The sequence below is a fragment of the Alligator sinensis genome, unplaced genomic scaffold, assembly GCF_000455745.1.
Source record: "Alligator sinensis unplaced genomic scaffold, ASM45574v1 scaffold544_1, whole genome shotgun sequence".
NCBI lineage: Eukaryota > Metazoa > Chordata > Crocodylia > Alligatoridae > Alligator > Alligator sinensis.
In genome coordinates, this window is record NW_005841937.1 from 1966488 (window position 1) to 1982485 (window position 15998).

Sequence of the window (15998 nt, forward strand, 5' to 3'; positions counted from 1 at the left end):
GATTCCCTCTTTCGTCCTCTTAGTTGTTCCATGTATATTATTAGAACCCAGACATCCAGTAAGCTTTATATCAGTACAATGCATTGAAAGCTGCAGTTTGTGGATACCCACTTGAGATGGAGGGGAACAAGGAACTTACTTGCATAAGTCCTGCCATCTGCTTTCTTATGTACAGTTTTGTGCATAGCCTGTTTATGTATGCTAATAGGCATTACAGTACAGTGACCACTTGGGACAACACAATGACTGCTTGGGGCACTTATTCTGGATGCCTTGGAACTTAATTACAATATTCTTATATCTAGTCAGGTCTTAGCTAGCAGCAAAATTAGCTGCCCCTCTTTTGGGTTTTCCACCATCCTTATATTCTTACTGTTGTGAATTTTTTTCCCAATAGCCTATACCTTTAAGCCCAAGCAAATTAAACCTTACAAAGAAATAAAAAGGCTGGAAACAAGATAAACCTGGAAGTTTTATATTTGAAATAAATTTTCTATAGGTTTCCTGTTAGTAACAATGATTCACAATAGTATATGTCCAAAAGATAAAGGCTTTCAATGATAATTTGCTAAAAGTAGTAAGAAACACTTATGTGCACTATTTTGAGATTAGTTGGTCATCTGTTGTGTTATGTCTTTGAACTGTACTGTCTGTCCAGTTATTTTGCAAGCCAATGCAGAGTGCTAAGTACACTGTCAGCACTCAAAAAAGAACAACAACAAAATGGATTGTGTTTTCAATCACAAAGTATATTTTAAAGCATTTCCATGCTGTCTACATTTTTAATGGTATATCACGGCAGTTTCAATGTTTGCAACAGCTGCCTTTTTTTTCAATGTCCTATGATCACTTACACATTTAACAACTTCCTCAGTAGCATTAGTAATTCTAGGCATCTTCAGACACCCTTTTCTGAAAACATTAAAAACACAACAACAGATAAACTCCATAAGCATTCAGGGTTACACTGTTAAGTTTTAGGGTGCTTTTTTTCTCCCTCAGAATATCAAGAAAAGAGAAGCAATATATAATCTAATATTTTTAATTTTATGTACAGGAATATAATGTATGACATCTTTGTACATGAAATACATACAGTATTTAAACATTAAAATCAAACAGATAAGAATTTACATTAGCAATGACACTGACTGATCTGCAGCCCAGTTAATATTTAGTTTAGATCTGCATTTTAATGGAGATGCTTTTAATAGTTTACAATCATAGAAACATAGACATTTAAAACAAGACTTTATAAAATAATTTACCGAAATCCTACCATCTACATAGAGAGAAAATGTTTCTGTGTGGTTTTGTATGTGAATAACAAGGTGGTTGAATGACTTATCTCAGCCTTTTAAGTAATAAAATAATTTAGAAGCAGTTCATGCAATATGGAAGCAAAAGAATGGCAGTTTCTTCAAGGTTTCTTGCTACCTTTGCCATCTACTGAGCATCAAATGTGGACCGCTGGACAAATGATAATACAACTGCTGGATGCCAATAAAGAACACCAGGCTCAGTTCCTCCAAACAAGTACTTATGTAAACATAAATATACAAGTTGATATATTTTCTACACAGTACAAATACAGGTCACAACTTCTCAGCTGTGTAAGTAGTCAATCTGTATACTTAAAGTAAGATAACGTTCAGATTAGAGTTCCATATATTTTTATATACAACGTCACTAACAGAACTTCCTTGTTTTCACTAGTTTGCTCTGATATTTGACTGAATGTCCTCCATGCCCTATGACATAAACATCCAGCAGGTAGGACTTGCCAGGCTGCAGACCTTTAATTGTCTCTGTTGTCACTGCTTTTTGTATATTCTGGCTATGAAAATATTTACAGAGGACTTTTTCTGATTTCTTCCTTGTGTCTGGACCCAAGCACTGGTTCTGTTGTCTTTTCTTTTGTTCTTCATTATAATTGTCATCCACTTCCTTCCTATAGATGCAAAATTTATTTCTCTCCTGTGTGCCTAGCCATGCCACTGTGACTGAAGAACATGTGCGAAGTTTGTCAAAGGCTTTGATTCTGGTATCTTCAGGGAGAGAAGGAAATGACTGCTTGTTAGGTCTTGTTGTAGCCAAAATCTTCAACATGGAGGCACCTTTCTTACTTCCTTTCAGTCTAATTAGATATTTACCTTTTGGTTTTCCTCTCAGTTGGAACTGACGGACGCCCTCAATGTTTTGAGACAAGATAAGTTTTCCATCTCTTCTAACCTGGATCTGCACAGCATCTAGGCATGAATGAACAAAGAAGGTGACCTTTTGGTGTGATGAAACAGGAGCAAACCGTAAAAATTTGGCTCCCTTTCTCTTGATGAATACATCTGTAACTTTTCCCTCTTTCAGTTCAACTGTCTTCTGTTTGGCTTCCTCTTTAGTTCGGGCAAAGGTGCCAACATAGGCGGTGCTCATATTTGTGTCAATGTTAACTGCAAACATGTCAAAGTAGTATTGTGTATCAGGTTTTAAATCAGAAACTGTGAAGATGTTCTTGTTCCCAATACAAATTTTCTGCAGATCAACCCTTGGCTTTGGAGGAAAGTGGCGCCCAAGCTTTGGAGATTTTATGAAGCTACGTTCTTTGCCTGAATTATTTTCTGAGGGAAAGCCAAAATGGGCAAAGTCAAATGGACTGAAATCCAGACCTGGTTTTGGAGCCATCATGAAGGCATCATCAGAATTGAGCTTAGCTTCCACAGCACAGAGGCTTTTGAAATTGTGCTCTTTATTGATGACTATACAATACTGAATAGGTTGTTTCAATAAAGATGCTGTAGGACTTGGTTTCCATGCCAATGTGACTGTTGTGCGTCCAAGAGAGGTGACATCAACTCTTGGATCATAAGGTAATTCAGGATAAGGTTGATCTGACTCTGGAGTTGTAGTGGCATATACTTTAAAGTGTGTATCTTTCTCTGTTGACAGGAGTTCTAACTGGTACAAGCCAGATGGGGAACTGGAGGACACAAAGTACTCAACATCATTTCCTTTGTAAGAGAACAGCTCCGTGCTTTCTTCATTAATAATCTGCTGTTTCTGCTGCTCAAGTGGTTCTGGTTCACCTAGATTATGACCAAAGAAAAATGTTTGTAAGAAAACATGTCATTATATGAGAAAATGAAACTCGAATACCTATTTTAAGTAAAATATCAGAACCAGATGAAACAGGTGATTATGGGGAAGAGGACATCCAGTCAAAACTAATAATCAGTCAAAAATAGACTGGCTCTGGTAGTTCTTTTTGCTTAAATACCTATTAAATGGTAATATCATTACCTCCAAATACTGTATAGCTCAGACAACAAGAATGCATTGTTGAATTAGTGTTATGACAATAGTTATCCACATGGTGCTAGTAAGGGAAGGGTTTTTTTTTAAATCCATATGTCACAAGAGGTGTCTTACTGTAAAGACACAATCTCTCCCCTTTCCATGGGGCTCGTTAGTTATTGTTTTCTTCTGAATATATTTTCTGACCTTTTTAGTCTTGGAGCCTGTAACAGGTGCAGTCTTCCCGGGGCTAGTTTGATGCTGGTCCGCCCACCTCTCTCTGGGCCAACCTGCCTCTCTTTCCTGCCATGCCTTGATGATACATAATTATGGCGTTGATTAGGTGGGAGGCTGCCCATTTTTGCACCCCAATGTTTAGGGGGATCTCTGCAGCTCTATTTCACCCTTACACTGCGGCCCAAGCCTCGGAGATGGCATCTCAGGCAGCTAAACTCAGCTGTGCCCTTCACCTCATTTGCTGTGGTCCCCTCCCTGGGACCTTCTCCTCCCCCTTAGGTCCTGGCCCCATCTCAGGCCAGTCAGGACCCCGAGCCTCTTTGCTTTGTGGGCATCCCTTGCGGTGGGCCCCTGGCCCTTCGACCCCTCTCTGGATCCTGGCCCCAGCATGGGCCAGTCAAGGTTCCTCGGGACAAACCTGAGCTGCTTGCCTGCTTTTTCCCTCACAAATCTGCTGGGTCGCATGAGCCTCAGGCCTCTCACTGGCCTGGGCTTTCCCCAGCTAGGACTGTGCATGGGCTGAGGGTTATTAGGCACCTCCAACCCACCTTTCACCAGGGTGGTAACTGTTCTGGCATTTTTGAGGGACTGTTTTGCCACAAACAGCCCCGCCAGACCACCCATCCCCAGAAGGGTGCAGTTTTAGTACATGCCTAGTACCTGGAGCCTCCTCCATCCCCACAGCATAGCTCCAGCTCATAAATCTCCAAGCTGTTCCTGAGTCTCAGCTCCAGTGGCTGCCAGAAGCAGACCGCTGCTTCACCCTATATATATCCTGGGTCTCAAAATGGCCACAATACTCCAACGCCTGGCTGCTGCCTGCTCCAGCCCTTAAAGTGTCAGGAACCAACAGTGCCCTGCCATAGAACCTCTCTCATAAAACTTCCCTCAGGTGAGACTTGTGCATCCCAATGTGCTAAACTCACCAGGAGCATTGACAGACTGTATTCCTTTACCTAATTTGAGTAGTTCTTTCTTTTTCCATGAATCTGATTGTCTTCTGTCATCCTTTTAGATGTTTCATTCACCAGACGATTGTATGTATCAAATTGTTACAGATACAGGCAGATTTTAATCAGTGATTTAGAGCTGAAAATCTCCATTATCAATTCTCTCATCAGTAAAGTACCAGAATTAAAATTTCCCTGTTACCTGAACTTTCTCCACTGGCTTCTTCTGGAAGTTCCTGCAGACTCAGCTTCCATTCCAAAGGAGCATCACATGGTGTTACAGTAACTGCTAAAGGAGTGTTATCTTCTTCAACCACAAAGAAATACCTATGGAAAAAGTAACACATTCATAATATCACTCAATTCTGATGAAAACTAACAGGCATTGACATGTCTAGAGCCTGAACTCCTGTAACAGAATTCAGTGTAGTAGAGGGATATCCAAGCTAGTTTTAACTGTCAAGCATAAGTTCTGATATCCATCAGGCAGAAAATCACTCACATCATCTTAGGCTAATTTACCTGGCTTCTTAGAAACACAGTAGAGAACAATGGGACAGTAGAGAGTAGGAGGAATAAATGTGGTGGAAGGACCAATACAACATTGGTCACATTTCTTTTTCCTTGGACCTTGGATTTTGTTCTCACTTTAAAGGACATCTGTGGTTTCTGGTGACTCACGACTTACACGAAAATAAGATCTCCCTCCCCCCAAAATAAAAAAAACAAAAAAACCCCATCAAAAACTGATATTTTTCTTTCTGGGACTCTAAAAATTGGTTCCAAAAATAAAAAAGAAATAAAATTATTGACTTCATGCACAACTCCATTATATTTATACTAATCAACTTACCTCTTAGGTGTGTCCCGGAAGAGATAGCTGTTAATTTCAGCTCCATCTGGAATTACTGATGAATCGTGGAAAAATGTTTTGTCCCTAATCTGCATCTGGAAAAGTTCCTCATCTCTGGTAGGCAACTTTTGGGTCCTGGAACTGAGTGGTAGCAGCAGGAAGAGCAAAGAACAATGAAGCAGGTGCATCCTACAACAACAAAAGGGATTCCCATGTGATGTCTTCCAAATTGTATCACTGTAGTAACTGCTACTTTTTGATACTCAGTTTGTTTTATTTTAATTCTATGGCTTTATTTTTATGAGCACATACCAATTAAAAAAGGATGATAAAACAATATATTTCTCATGAATTTGGGCCAAATCCTTAACTGGTGTACACTAGTGCAGTTCTTTCCATCAATTTTTCAGCTGAAAAGCTAGCTTTTTATGCAAACCCTACATCCCTATACAAATTGTATTTAACAGAACATTTCCTACAAATATTACAAATTATAAGAACAGAACATGTCAATCTCAATACAGTTTAAACCCATAAAAAAATAAGAGAAAATATAAACTGAAGACTTTCATCTCTGATGTGCATTTATTTTACATATATATGGTGGTGGTCAGGTGTGTACTTTATATTTTATGGGAACCTCCAATTTTTGTGGTTTTATTCATGTCAAAGAATTAGCAATATATATAATAAGGGACAATCTTGCTTTGCCAGAGGGATTGACTAAGTATCTAAATAGGATTTTTCTATCTCTAAGTGAAGCTGATCCCACTCACTAGTTTCCCTAATTAGTGTTTTCTGTTGCTCACTACCAATGAGCAAAAGCCTCCATATATTTTGTAGATCTATATTTGACATTTTGCCAAATGTAACTTGCTGGACATGGGAATGAGCACTAGCACATAGCAGACAGAGGTTATGTTGACTACACTTTCCTGAAGAGATTTTGGTTGGACTCCCAGAAATCCCTTAAAAATGAATATTTCCAGTGAAATTGCCCTTTATAAAAATAGTGAATTAGGAAATTTATGATATAATCCCATATGCATTCAAAGCACATTGTTATTTGTGTACAATTCAGCAAGACTTAATCCTCAAGTCTGATGGGAATTCCAAAACACAAAAGCAAAGAATCCTTTACAAATTAGGCATAATAATTCATAATCTCAGCCTTTCATTATTATGTCTACAGCTATGTCAGTAATGACTACCCTAAGATATACAGTGGGATAGAATGAAAATCTTTTGGTTCAGTACATGATCTAATATGTAATGGATTTTGTAAGGAAAAGAGCTGAGAGGGATAAAGGGACTGTTTGATACCAGCAAGAATAGGGGCAATTTAAATTATATTTTGATACAGTTATAAAATTTTAAAAATCAGATAAAATAATTCAAGTCTTTCTACCTAAACTATGGTTCTTTTACTGAGTTTGTAGAAAAGTATAATAAAAGGAATGAGTCAAAACATTCTTATTTTCCTTTCTTTACTGTTATTAAAGCTAGGCATATCAGTATCCACCTTTCTTCTATGATGCGGGCAGGTTTATTATATCTTTATAGCAAACACTTCTTTAGATCAAATTTTATAATGTGTATTGTTTCCACTTGATCTTTTTGTAAAGCGGCAAACTCATGACTCCTTGTGAAGCCATGATATTTCACTCATCATAGACCTGCTCTTGGCCTTCAACCTCTATATCAAAACATAAACATCCACCACCCATTGGAACACCAGCAGGCCTTCTCTCTCCTTTTTCATAAAGGTAAACTACTAAAAGCTTCCAGTGAACTGCAACAGCCAGCAGGGGCTATGTGTAGATCTCATCTAGCCAACAAGGTTTCCTCTACCTGTTCTTCAGTAAACCTTCAGCAGAGACCTCCAAAACCACAGGGACTCAAGGGTTGCCCATCCCCTCTTCTTCCTCAAGATTTCAGCTTCATATTCTCTATTATATCCCTTACAAAATCTTCAGAGACCCTGCTCTGTACTAAAATCAGTTATCCTTTCCTTCACTGAAAATGTAGGTTGGCTCAACTCTCTGAATCCAGTACTCCAGTATGCCAGTACTCTCTGGCTGCATCTACATGAGACACTACTGAACAGTGGTTACTGAGCATTTATTTAGTACTTGTATAAACAAATAATAATATATGCACAGTAACCTGAGTTACTGTGCAGTAGCACCGGTGAATGCTTGTGATGCTACTGCGCAGTAGCGTCGCATCACAGTTTTTGCCATACAATGCTTCTGCACAGCAGTATCAGGCTGTGCAGTCAGTGTCTCGTAGACATGCCCTCTCTTTCTGAATCCAGTTGCCTTAAATCACCCCATTTAGTCTTATAATTGCTCCTTCCATGCTAATCTGTCTCTTTAAACATGCTAGTGCCATGAACTCTCCTATTCTCTGCATTCTGTCTCTTCTCTTGCCCCATTCCTCTCTTTACTCCAGCTCTCCATCCTACCATCCTCTCCTATTGCAACTCATATTTTCCCTTCTCTCTGCCCTTGCCCACAATGAAAATTATAGAGGGAAGAATGAATGAGGGAAACAAGTTTATGTAACAGTACCCAATGTTGACTGAACATTGCAAATCAAATTTACAAAAACTCAGTCTCATTAGAATGTTAGCATGCAGCTATAACAACTCTACGTAATCCAATCTTTATCTTACTCATTTGACACTCCTCCTCTCTTACATGTGAACTATCTACCTCTCCTTACAGTCTGTTGTTTTCCCTCAACATATATATTCTTACACATAAGGTCAGATCTAAGGAATATCCTAAGGAAAGTGGGCTTGAAAGAAAAGAAAACCGAGTGAGGTTCACCTTCATATTCTTCTGTCAGACAGATAGGCTCATCTTAAAAGATCTCCATCCCCATTTTTAGAGCACTCAGCAAAGAGGATGGGTACCATTGCAGTACGTTTTAAACCTGTATGTTATTCTCACTCCCTCTCTCAGGAAGTTCATGAATGTGTTGAATACAGTTTTAGGAGTTATTTTTCAGTAGCACAGTCAAAGTAGACTACACCTTTATTTATTCTGTGACAATCTTGCAATATCAACATATATCCATATGACCATGAGGTTCAGTTACCATATTCTTTATTAGTGGGCCTTACAAGCCTTCATTCTATCACTTGAAGCATTTGAAAATGAATATTTTATTATTTATTGTATTTTATTTTTATTATATTGTTGTGCCATAACCACTTTCATAGGAAGAGGGAATGGGCACTTTAATTAAGAAAATTTAATTTTGTTTATAGCCAAATCAAGATTCTGTTTCTACAAGGTTTGTCAATATTTATCATAACTTGTCTCTCAACTTTTTTTATAAAGAGAAACCTGAAAATCAAAGTGTTTATGCTTACCAGCTAACCTAATGGCATTTGACCTTGGGAAGAAAAGTCCATAAGAAAAAAAACTGCTGATTTAAGTCACCCAAGTCAGTATCTCACCCCTTATATAACATAGGATGATTTCTGTGTGTAATAAAACACTTTGTTTATTGATTTTCAAGTATTATCCTTGGCCCAGAGGGAGGAAAAAAATATTTCTGACTTAATCAGAACAATTACAACAGATTACTTAGTAAGCTAAGAAATTCTTACTCTTTCTGAAGACAGCGTCCTCTAAATGAACCGCCCTGAAATCCCAATACAGTATATTCTCAGTGTCAGCCCCAATGCAATTTAACCTTTATTAAAATAAACTACTTTTGATTATAGGATTACGCATAGTAAGCTTCAGTTCTTAAATTATTTCACCAAATGATCCACTTTAAAGACTCTTGCAGACTGGGTCTGTGTCCACATTAGCAATTTGGATGGGGGGAAAGGTATACTTTACTTTCTGTGTATAATCACCCAAGCATTCTTTATGTTAAACATAACACCAACAATATGCTGGGGTTAGTTCTGCAGTCCTTTTTAAGGCAAGGACCTAATATAGTCAACAGGGATTTTATCTCATCAAAGACTGCAGACTGGACCATTTCATAGTTGTTAAACCTACAAATAAAGAAACACATTTTTTAAACTTCCTGGCTGAAAAATGTTAAAGGTGAATTTAATTTGGGTGTGTTCACTGTTAGGTACCCAACTCGATACAATTGAAAGGGACTTCATTTTTATGCATACTGCATTCTAAAATTCATTTAAAAGCTGAGGCTCATCTATACAACCATTTGTCTGGCAAATCTACACCTAAATGTAAGCCACTTATTTTACACAATCCATTGACTCTAAATCTAAAAAAGAGAATGTTCAGCAATACACCACTTATATTTTCACATCGATTTTAGTGAAATCTTGCACTTATACAAAATGCCCATTACATGAGCAAGTCAAGAATTTATCTGTGTTCAAATGTATTTTTGGTCAAGTTTATAACTCACCACTGACTTCTGTAACATCTCTGAAAATGCATTTAGTGCTTGTGAGCATATAGTTAGTGATCTCCCTGCCTAGCCCTCACACACTTCTTGGAAACTTTCAGTGAATGTTTTATTTGTCCCCCATAACCAGGTCTGAGCCTGGTTTATTTTTAGAACACATGTAAAAGAAAAGGCCTACAAACTGTTACTCCAAACCTATACAACTATGTGAAATATGCTGTGTTCTCCTCGCTATGCCACCTCCTAAATGTCTTTTATTCCCTTTTCTACCAGTTGGTCTTGTTTTCTTTTCCTTTAAATACAGAGTCAATATTTTATTGATATACTCCTGCTGACTGGAGGGATTTGCCTGCTGTTTATCACTGATTTTAAGCTGAGAGCCAAAGTAAACAGTCCTAAAGGAAAGAATAAGCACAGCTTTCTTTCTCTAAGATTGCAAAAGTGCCCTCTAATGGCCCATCTTTACCTCTCCTTTAAATTTTCTCCAAGTTCTTTTTCTAGCCTAAAACCTAAATCAGTCTATGAATATGAATGTAAATCTGATGACCAGTCAGTCTGTGTGAATCTGATCTCTGAATTCTAGATAATTACAGCTGGAATAAAGTAGATTATGAGACAGAGTTTGTGCTGCTGATCTGTAGGTCAAATACTGACATGGTGTTTCCTGCTAACTTCAAAAAAAGAAGTGGGGGGGACTTGTCATCCTTAAGGCTCCATGAATGTCTTCTGTCCTAATTTATAAGAGAAGGAAAAGAATATTGAAGAATAAGCACAAATGGAGAAAAATAAAAACAATTCTTTGAATTTTTTAAAGAGGAAAATTGACAAACAGGTGAACAGGGTGTGCTCATGTGCATGGGCCTCAGCCTCCACTTCTTTGTAGTCAGAGTAAAGTTAGTCTTACACATCTATTACACATACGTTTGTTTATATACAAAAATATGTATAAGCAGAGTCTATTACAAGACAGCATGTGTATTGGATCGACCGACAGAACTGCCAACCAAAATGCCCCAAGACTAAGTTGCAAAACAAGCATTCACAAAATCATCTTTAAATGCCTTGTTCTATGGAAAATATTTGCTTTATTCCTCAAGTACCTATAGGTCACAGAGACCTGTAAAAGATTTGCCGTAACAAAAAGGGATCTAGGGTTACTTGAAGCAAATACATCTAGAATAAATAAAACCTAATGTTTAATTACAGAGAGTGGAAAGTGCATGATTGTAATTTAGTTAGGATAATTTCAAGGCACAGACAGCCACAACATTTTGTGTTGTGTTTCTTTCTTTTTTGTATCGATGGTTAACTTTTTCCCCCTCTGTGTCCTATTTTTAAACTTAAGGCAGTTAATTTTTCTTTGAGGTATCCATGCTATATCTGATAACAAATCTATAAAACTTGAAATAGTTGTAAAGAGAATGTGGCCTTGGAAAATAAAAGGTGCCATATGTCTGCTCTGACCAATTAAAGGAACACTAGAGTTAAGGCCCCTTGAGCTTTTTACATTATAGACCCCTATTTTCAGGGTTTTGTATCTCAGCTGTAAAAATTAGCTCAGGTGGCAAATGCAAAGTGTACAGCAGTATTTTTAAAACCCAATTTGTTCACCAAATATTATTAAAATATGTTTGGCTATCTCTGGGGTTCAAGGGCAAACATTATGTTTTATCATTTAAAATTATTGGAGAGTTCCCCCCCACTGCCACCCACCGATACACAACGCTTTGTTCCATTAACATCAGTTCAGTTGTTCCCTCATTGAAGAATGTATTTTTAGTTACTTTAGTCCTTTACGCCATAAGTATAAATAGGAGCTTTTTTGTATTTGAAAAAAGAAAATTTATATATTGACATAATTCCTTTGCCATTTCAGTGGCAGGGCATTGGCATCGGCCTTATCTCCCTGATTTTTTTATCTGTGGACATTCCAGAGTATATTTGATTTTGTTTTCCTAAGGTGCTTTGTGGCTGTGGTGTGAGATTGCAGTGGACGTTCTTTTGGACTTTTTAGATAAATGGATACCTGCAAGTACATAGGACTGGACTCAGTGGGCTGTTGAACCCTTGCTAATTTCAAATTATTATGTTCCAAAGGAATATGGCCATAGAGTACACACACAGCTTTTCGTTTTCTCACAAGATTGATAGTATGCATAGTGAGTGTGCTTGTGCAGCACAGAGTCCAGATTGACATGCCAACTTCAATTGGCATAGCAAACTACAACTGTGAGGGAAAGAGCACTAATGTACTATTGTGTCCATAATCCTGGATTTAAACTCCCTAACTACACACTAACACGATGGACTATAATGACTCCTTTGAAGCTTTTAGGGTCCACCATGTCAGTAATCTGTGGATTAAAAAACCTTTTCTTGCCATTCAAATTCAAGTCCTGTTTTTCTTTTGTTGAAAGTATTATTTTAAGAAAAGAAAATGCAGTAGCATACAAACAAAACAGAACAGAACAAAACAAAAAAGCCCAAAGCAAAACCACAAAATAAAAAGAAACCTTGTGTGAAAATTAAAATGTTTGATAACTGAAAGACAAGATTTATATTTCCAATAATTTTTTTTATGCACAGAACTGGCAATCTGGACTACAGTTAAAAGGACCTGTTATCTCCAAAGGGCTGAGATTTTATTATAAAAATATTTTGGGAAAGCTTTAGATTAGTCAGGCTGAAAAGTAAAATAGTCATGAAAACGCAGTACAAAAACTAGTCCTCACAAGGACTACTCAATTTCCGAACACAGCTTTATTTTTTTACTTTTAAGAAAAAGTACACTACATTATAACATCAATGGAGTTGCCATTCTGGAGCAGATCATTGCCCTAATTAGCTGGATGCTTCAGAAAACATTGAACCTGAACTTTATGGCCACTACATAATGCTACCATACAATTGTAATGTGTTGAGGCATGCACCCTGTAAAAGCATGTTGTAAGGAAAGACATAATAAAAATGTAAAATATCACATTATGTTATATTTGATTCTCCATGCGCTCATAATAGTTTTACATCCATGTGACTCGTTAGACAATGATGAGACTAAAAGAAAAGCAGGTCCCCTATTTTCCACTATTCTCTTTGCAAAAATTAACACCATACCTCAACTTTAAAGTAATTTTATTTTTGCTGCTGCTGCTGCTGCTGTTGTGAGCAGAATCTAATAACCCATGGAGAAACAAGAACCCCTACTGAGTGTCTTTTGCTCTGTATTTCTGTAGTATTCAGGCTGAGTCCCTACCCACTGGTAGTTTTGCATGCGCTCCTGGGTTTTACATTGTACATTTGATATAAGTTAGAACAGCTGTTAACATTATGTTCATTATGTACCCTGCAAAAAAACCCTACAAAAGCCCTTCACAGCTTTGTAAAATCATTTTTTTTTAAATTACAAGGTTCATTAACTTCATTGACAAATGTCCAATCTTCTACATCAAACACTGATTTCAGTATGCTTCTTAGAAATGCGATCCAAAACTTATAGAAGTTTCCATGGAATTAAATGAGTTCTGGATGAAGCATTAAGAATTTAGACATTACAAAACCTTAATTCTGTCATGATGAATGACAGTTTAAGATAATAAAAAATTACTATTATATGCCCAGCATTTGATCTTTCATTGCACGAGCAGAATGTATTTAACAAAAGAGAGTACTTACCTACCTCATTTTACAGGTGAGAAAATTGGGGCTGAAAGTGCACAAATGTGCCAAGGACACATCCAAATTAGTGCCACCATCACATAGAAATAGAATCTAAGTCATGTTTTCCCACATCCCCCTTTTTTAAAAAGCATTGGACATTACAACGTCCCTAGACCAAGTCAGTTAGACCTTCAGCATGTCACTAAGAGAGTCTGTGTTACCAGAGAAACAGAAATATGCATGCAGGAAGTATAACCAAGAATTGCAAACTGTGGAAATAGTTTGCTATTTGGTACTCAGTTTTTTCCTGTTAATTTAGAAATACAGAAATAGGCATATTGGAATGATGTTGCTACCTACTACCTTTACAGAAACTGTGAACAGTCAATACGTCAGTATGGTTTGGTGCCCTATTGAAAAGCCAGACAGAGGGCTGAAAGAAGTAATGGGGCCTAAATATCTTGCTGGATACCATTATTACTGTGCCGGAATTTGAGGTTGGAGGTGGGAAGGAGCTTCAGAAAGCTCTCTACAAAGCCAGAATAAATAAAAAAACTGTAAAAATGAGTAGCTACCATTATTTGAACCATTTTTCCTGTTCTGGAAGTTCTTCTCAGCTGAACTTTGGCATCTGCTAGCAGTTGAGTTAGTTGTTTGTAGAAGACAGACAAAATAAAAGGGCTAATGCACAGAGTTCCAAGAGAGAGAGACCAGTGAAGTACTGAGGGTGACTTGGCCAACATTATGATTTATGAAGCCCAAAGAAAGAGCAGTGTCTGAAGGCAGGAGAAATCCAGGTGTGGGTAGCTTCTGCCTCTGATCTTGTTGCTGAATGGGCTGAGCTTACAAAGGTATGAATAGCAATGATAGCACTCACATTTTATATCTATGTTGTGATTACACTGACATTCTTACATTTTTTATTTTCCTTTTGGTAGGTTATACAAGAGTGGGGGGTGGGAATTGTTTCACTTTTTTATGGGGAGCCAGCTGTGCGCATTGAGGCCATTTCTCCTTGATTTCCCAATGGTTTTCCATTGAACAGCGATTCAGCATACTTAACGGTAATGTTATAGTGTCTTCCTTTCTGTGCTTTCTCACTAGTTGACTCGTGAATCCTACTTAAAAGATAATGAATGATTGGGCAAATATCCAGAACACCAATGTTAGTAACAGCAGCAGCTCTACTAATAGTCATCTCTAAACTGTAAGAGCAAACCAGTAGGTCGCTAGGCTTTGTAAATGATTCATTCCACACCACAGGAATCTAGCAAGCTATTCCCTGGTTCCATAATAATTGACTCAGCCACTGGACTGCAAGCAAAATGGGTTCTGGGGTTATGGCTTGTTTACAGCTGTCATATGAATGTTTGCTTTCCAGACCAGTGACATAGCATGGTGCAGGGATCAATTCCCAAATAACTTTGTGTATTAGGAAAAATAGCCTTTTGTCAATCTAATAAAGCTCAGTAGCATATTAGTTGGAGACAAGCAGGGGGACGTTAGCTCATTTGAAAAAAAAAAAAATTTCCCCATTCTACTTGCATTATTTTGGGTTTACCTGAATTGTATGAACCAAATCATCAGCTGACAGTCAGGCTAAACCAGCTGAGAGTTTTACCCATCTCTTTAATTAGCACATTAATATAAATTACACAGATAGATTACAATTTTTTATAATTCAGTAATTTTTATCAGAATCCAAAATTGCAACATTAAATCTGACACTAAAATCATATTTAGTGCTATATACATTCAGTTTCACAAGAATGCAAGTATGCCTATTAGTCTTAAATGAATAGTCATAGGTCACAATTCTGTGTCTAGTATACCCCAAAGAGCAATATGATATTGCTGAGATGCAAACATTTGTTGAGTGTTTGAAAATAGAAAGTACTATAGGCCAATACGAAAATACTAACAAATATTTACATATTTCTACCACCGTTTTCAGCATTGTAGAGTTAGGAGAGGAGACATCACCCAAAATTAAATCAACTGACTTCAATAATACTCTTAATGTTGATATGCCCTACACCTTGCAACTCCAGAAAAATGTTGCCATTAAGACAAATGAACATTTGCCTCTTTACCACCTCTCTTTGATGTCTATTCTTCTTTGTCATGCTGTACAAAAAACAAGATGCATTACCTGGTTACACAAAAGGTGGTGACCGAATAGAGTTCACTCAGCCATGGATATAATTCTAAGCCACCTCACTTTCTGAACAGCTGGTGTGTTGTCAAGAAAAACGCGTATGCCCACATCCTGGAGGAAACATGGCAATGACACACCCATTGGGGTGTGTGAAACGGGTCATATTTGATTTGAATTGGGGACAGTGATTTGATCCGTTTATTCAGATCACTGTCCTGATTCGATTTAGCCAAATCCGAATCTGAAGATTCAATGCTGATTTGGAGAATCAGCGATTTGGCCATAGACACAGCTTTAAATGTCTTTTCTACATACATCGAGGTATCAGGCATGGCTCATGAACGCTGCAATGGTGGGGTGGATGGCGTGTCCCACAGAAGTGCTGGGGGCCGCCCCGTGTGCTTGGCAGTAGACCCAGAAGTGAACCAGAAGTACTTCCAGTTCACTT

The 15998-nt window shown here is 37.6% G+C and overlaps 1 protein-coding gene across 2 annotated transcripts; it reads right to left on the bottom strand.

Moving 5' to 3' along the window:
- Nucleotides 1-459: 459 nt before the first annotated feature.
- On the bottom strand, nucleotides 460-15781 carry NDNF (neuron derived neurotrophic factor). Of its 2 annotated transcripts, none has more exons than XM_025199137.1 (4): nucleotides 10390-15781; nucleotides 5329-5517; nucleotides 4678-4802; nucleotides 460-3080 (listed from the first exon to the last, which is right to left on the bottom strand). In XM_025199137.1, coding segments are annotated over exons 1-4 (1707 nt in total). In that variant the 5' UTR covers nucleotides 10392-15781; the 3' UTR covers nucleotides 460-1689. The 2 variants fall into 2 exon arrangements, with proteins under 2 accessions (XP_025054922.1, XP_014373539.2); XM_014518053.2 differs by lacking the exon at nucleotides 10390-15781 and adding an exon at nucleotides 9736-10375.
- Between the last annotated feature and the right edge of the window lie 217 nt (nucleotides 15782-15998).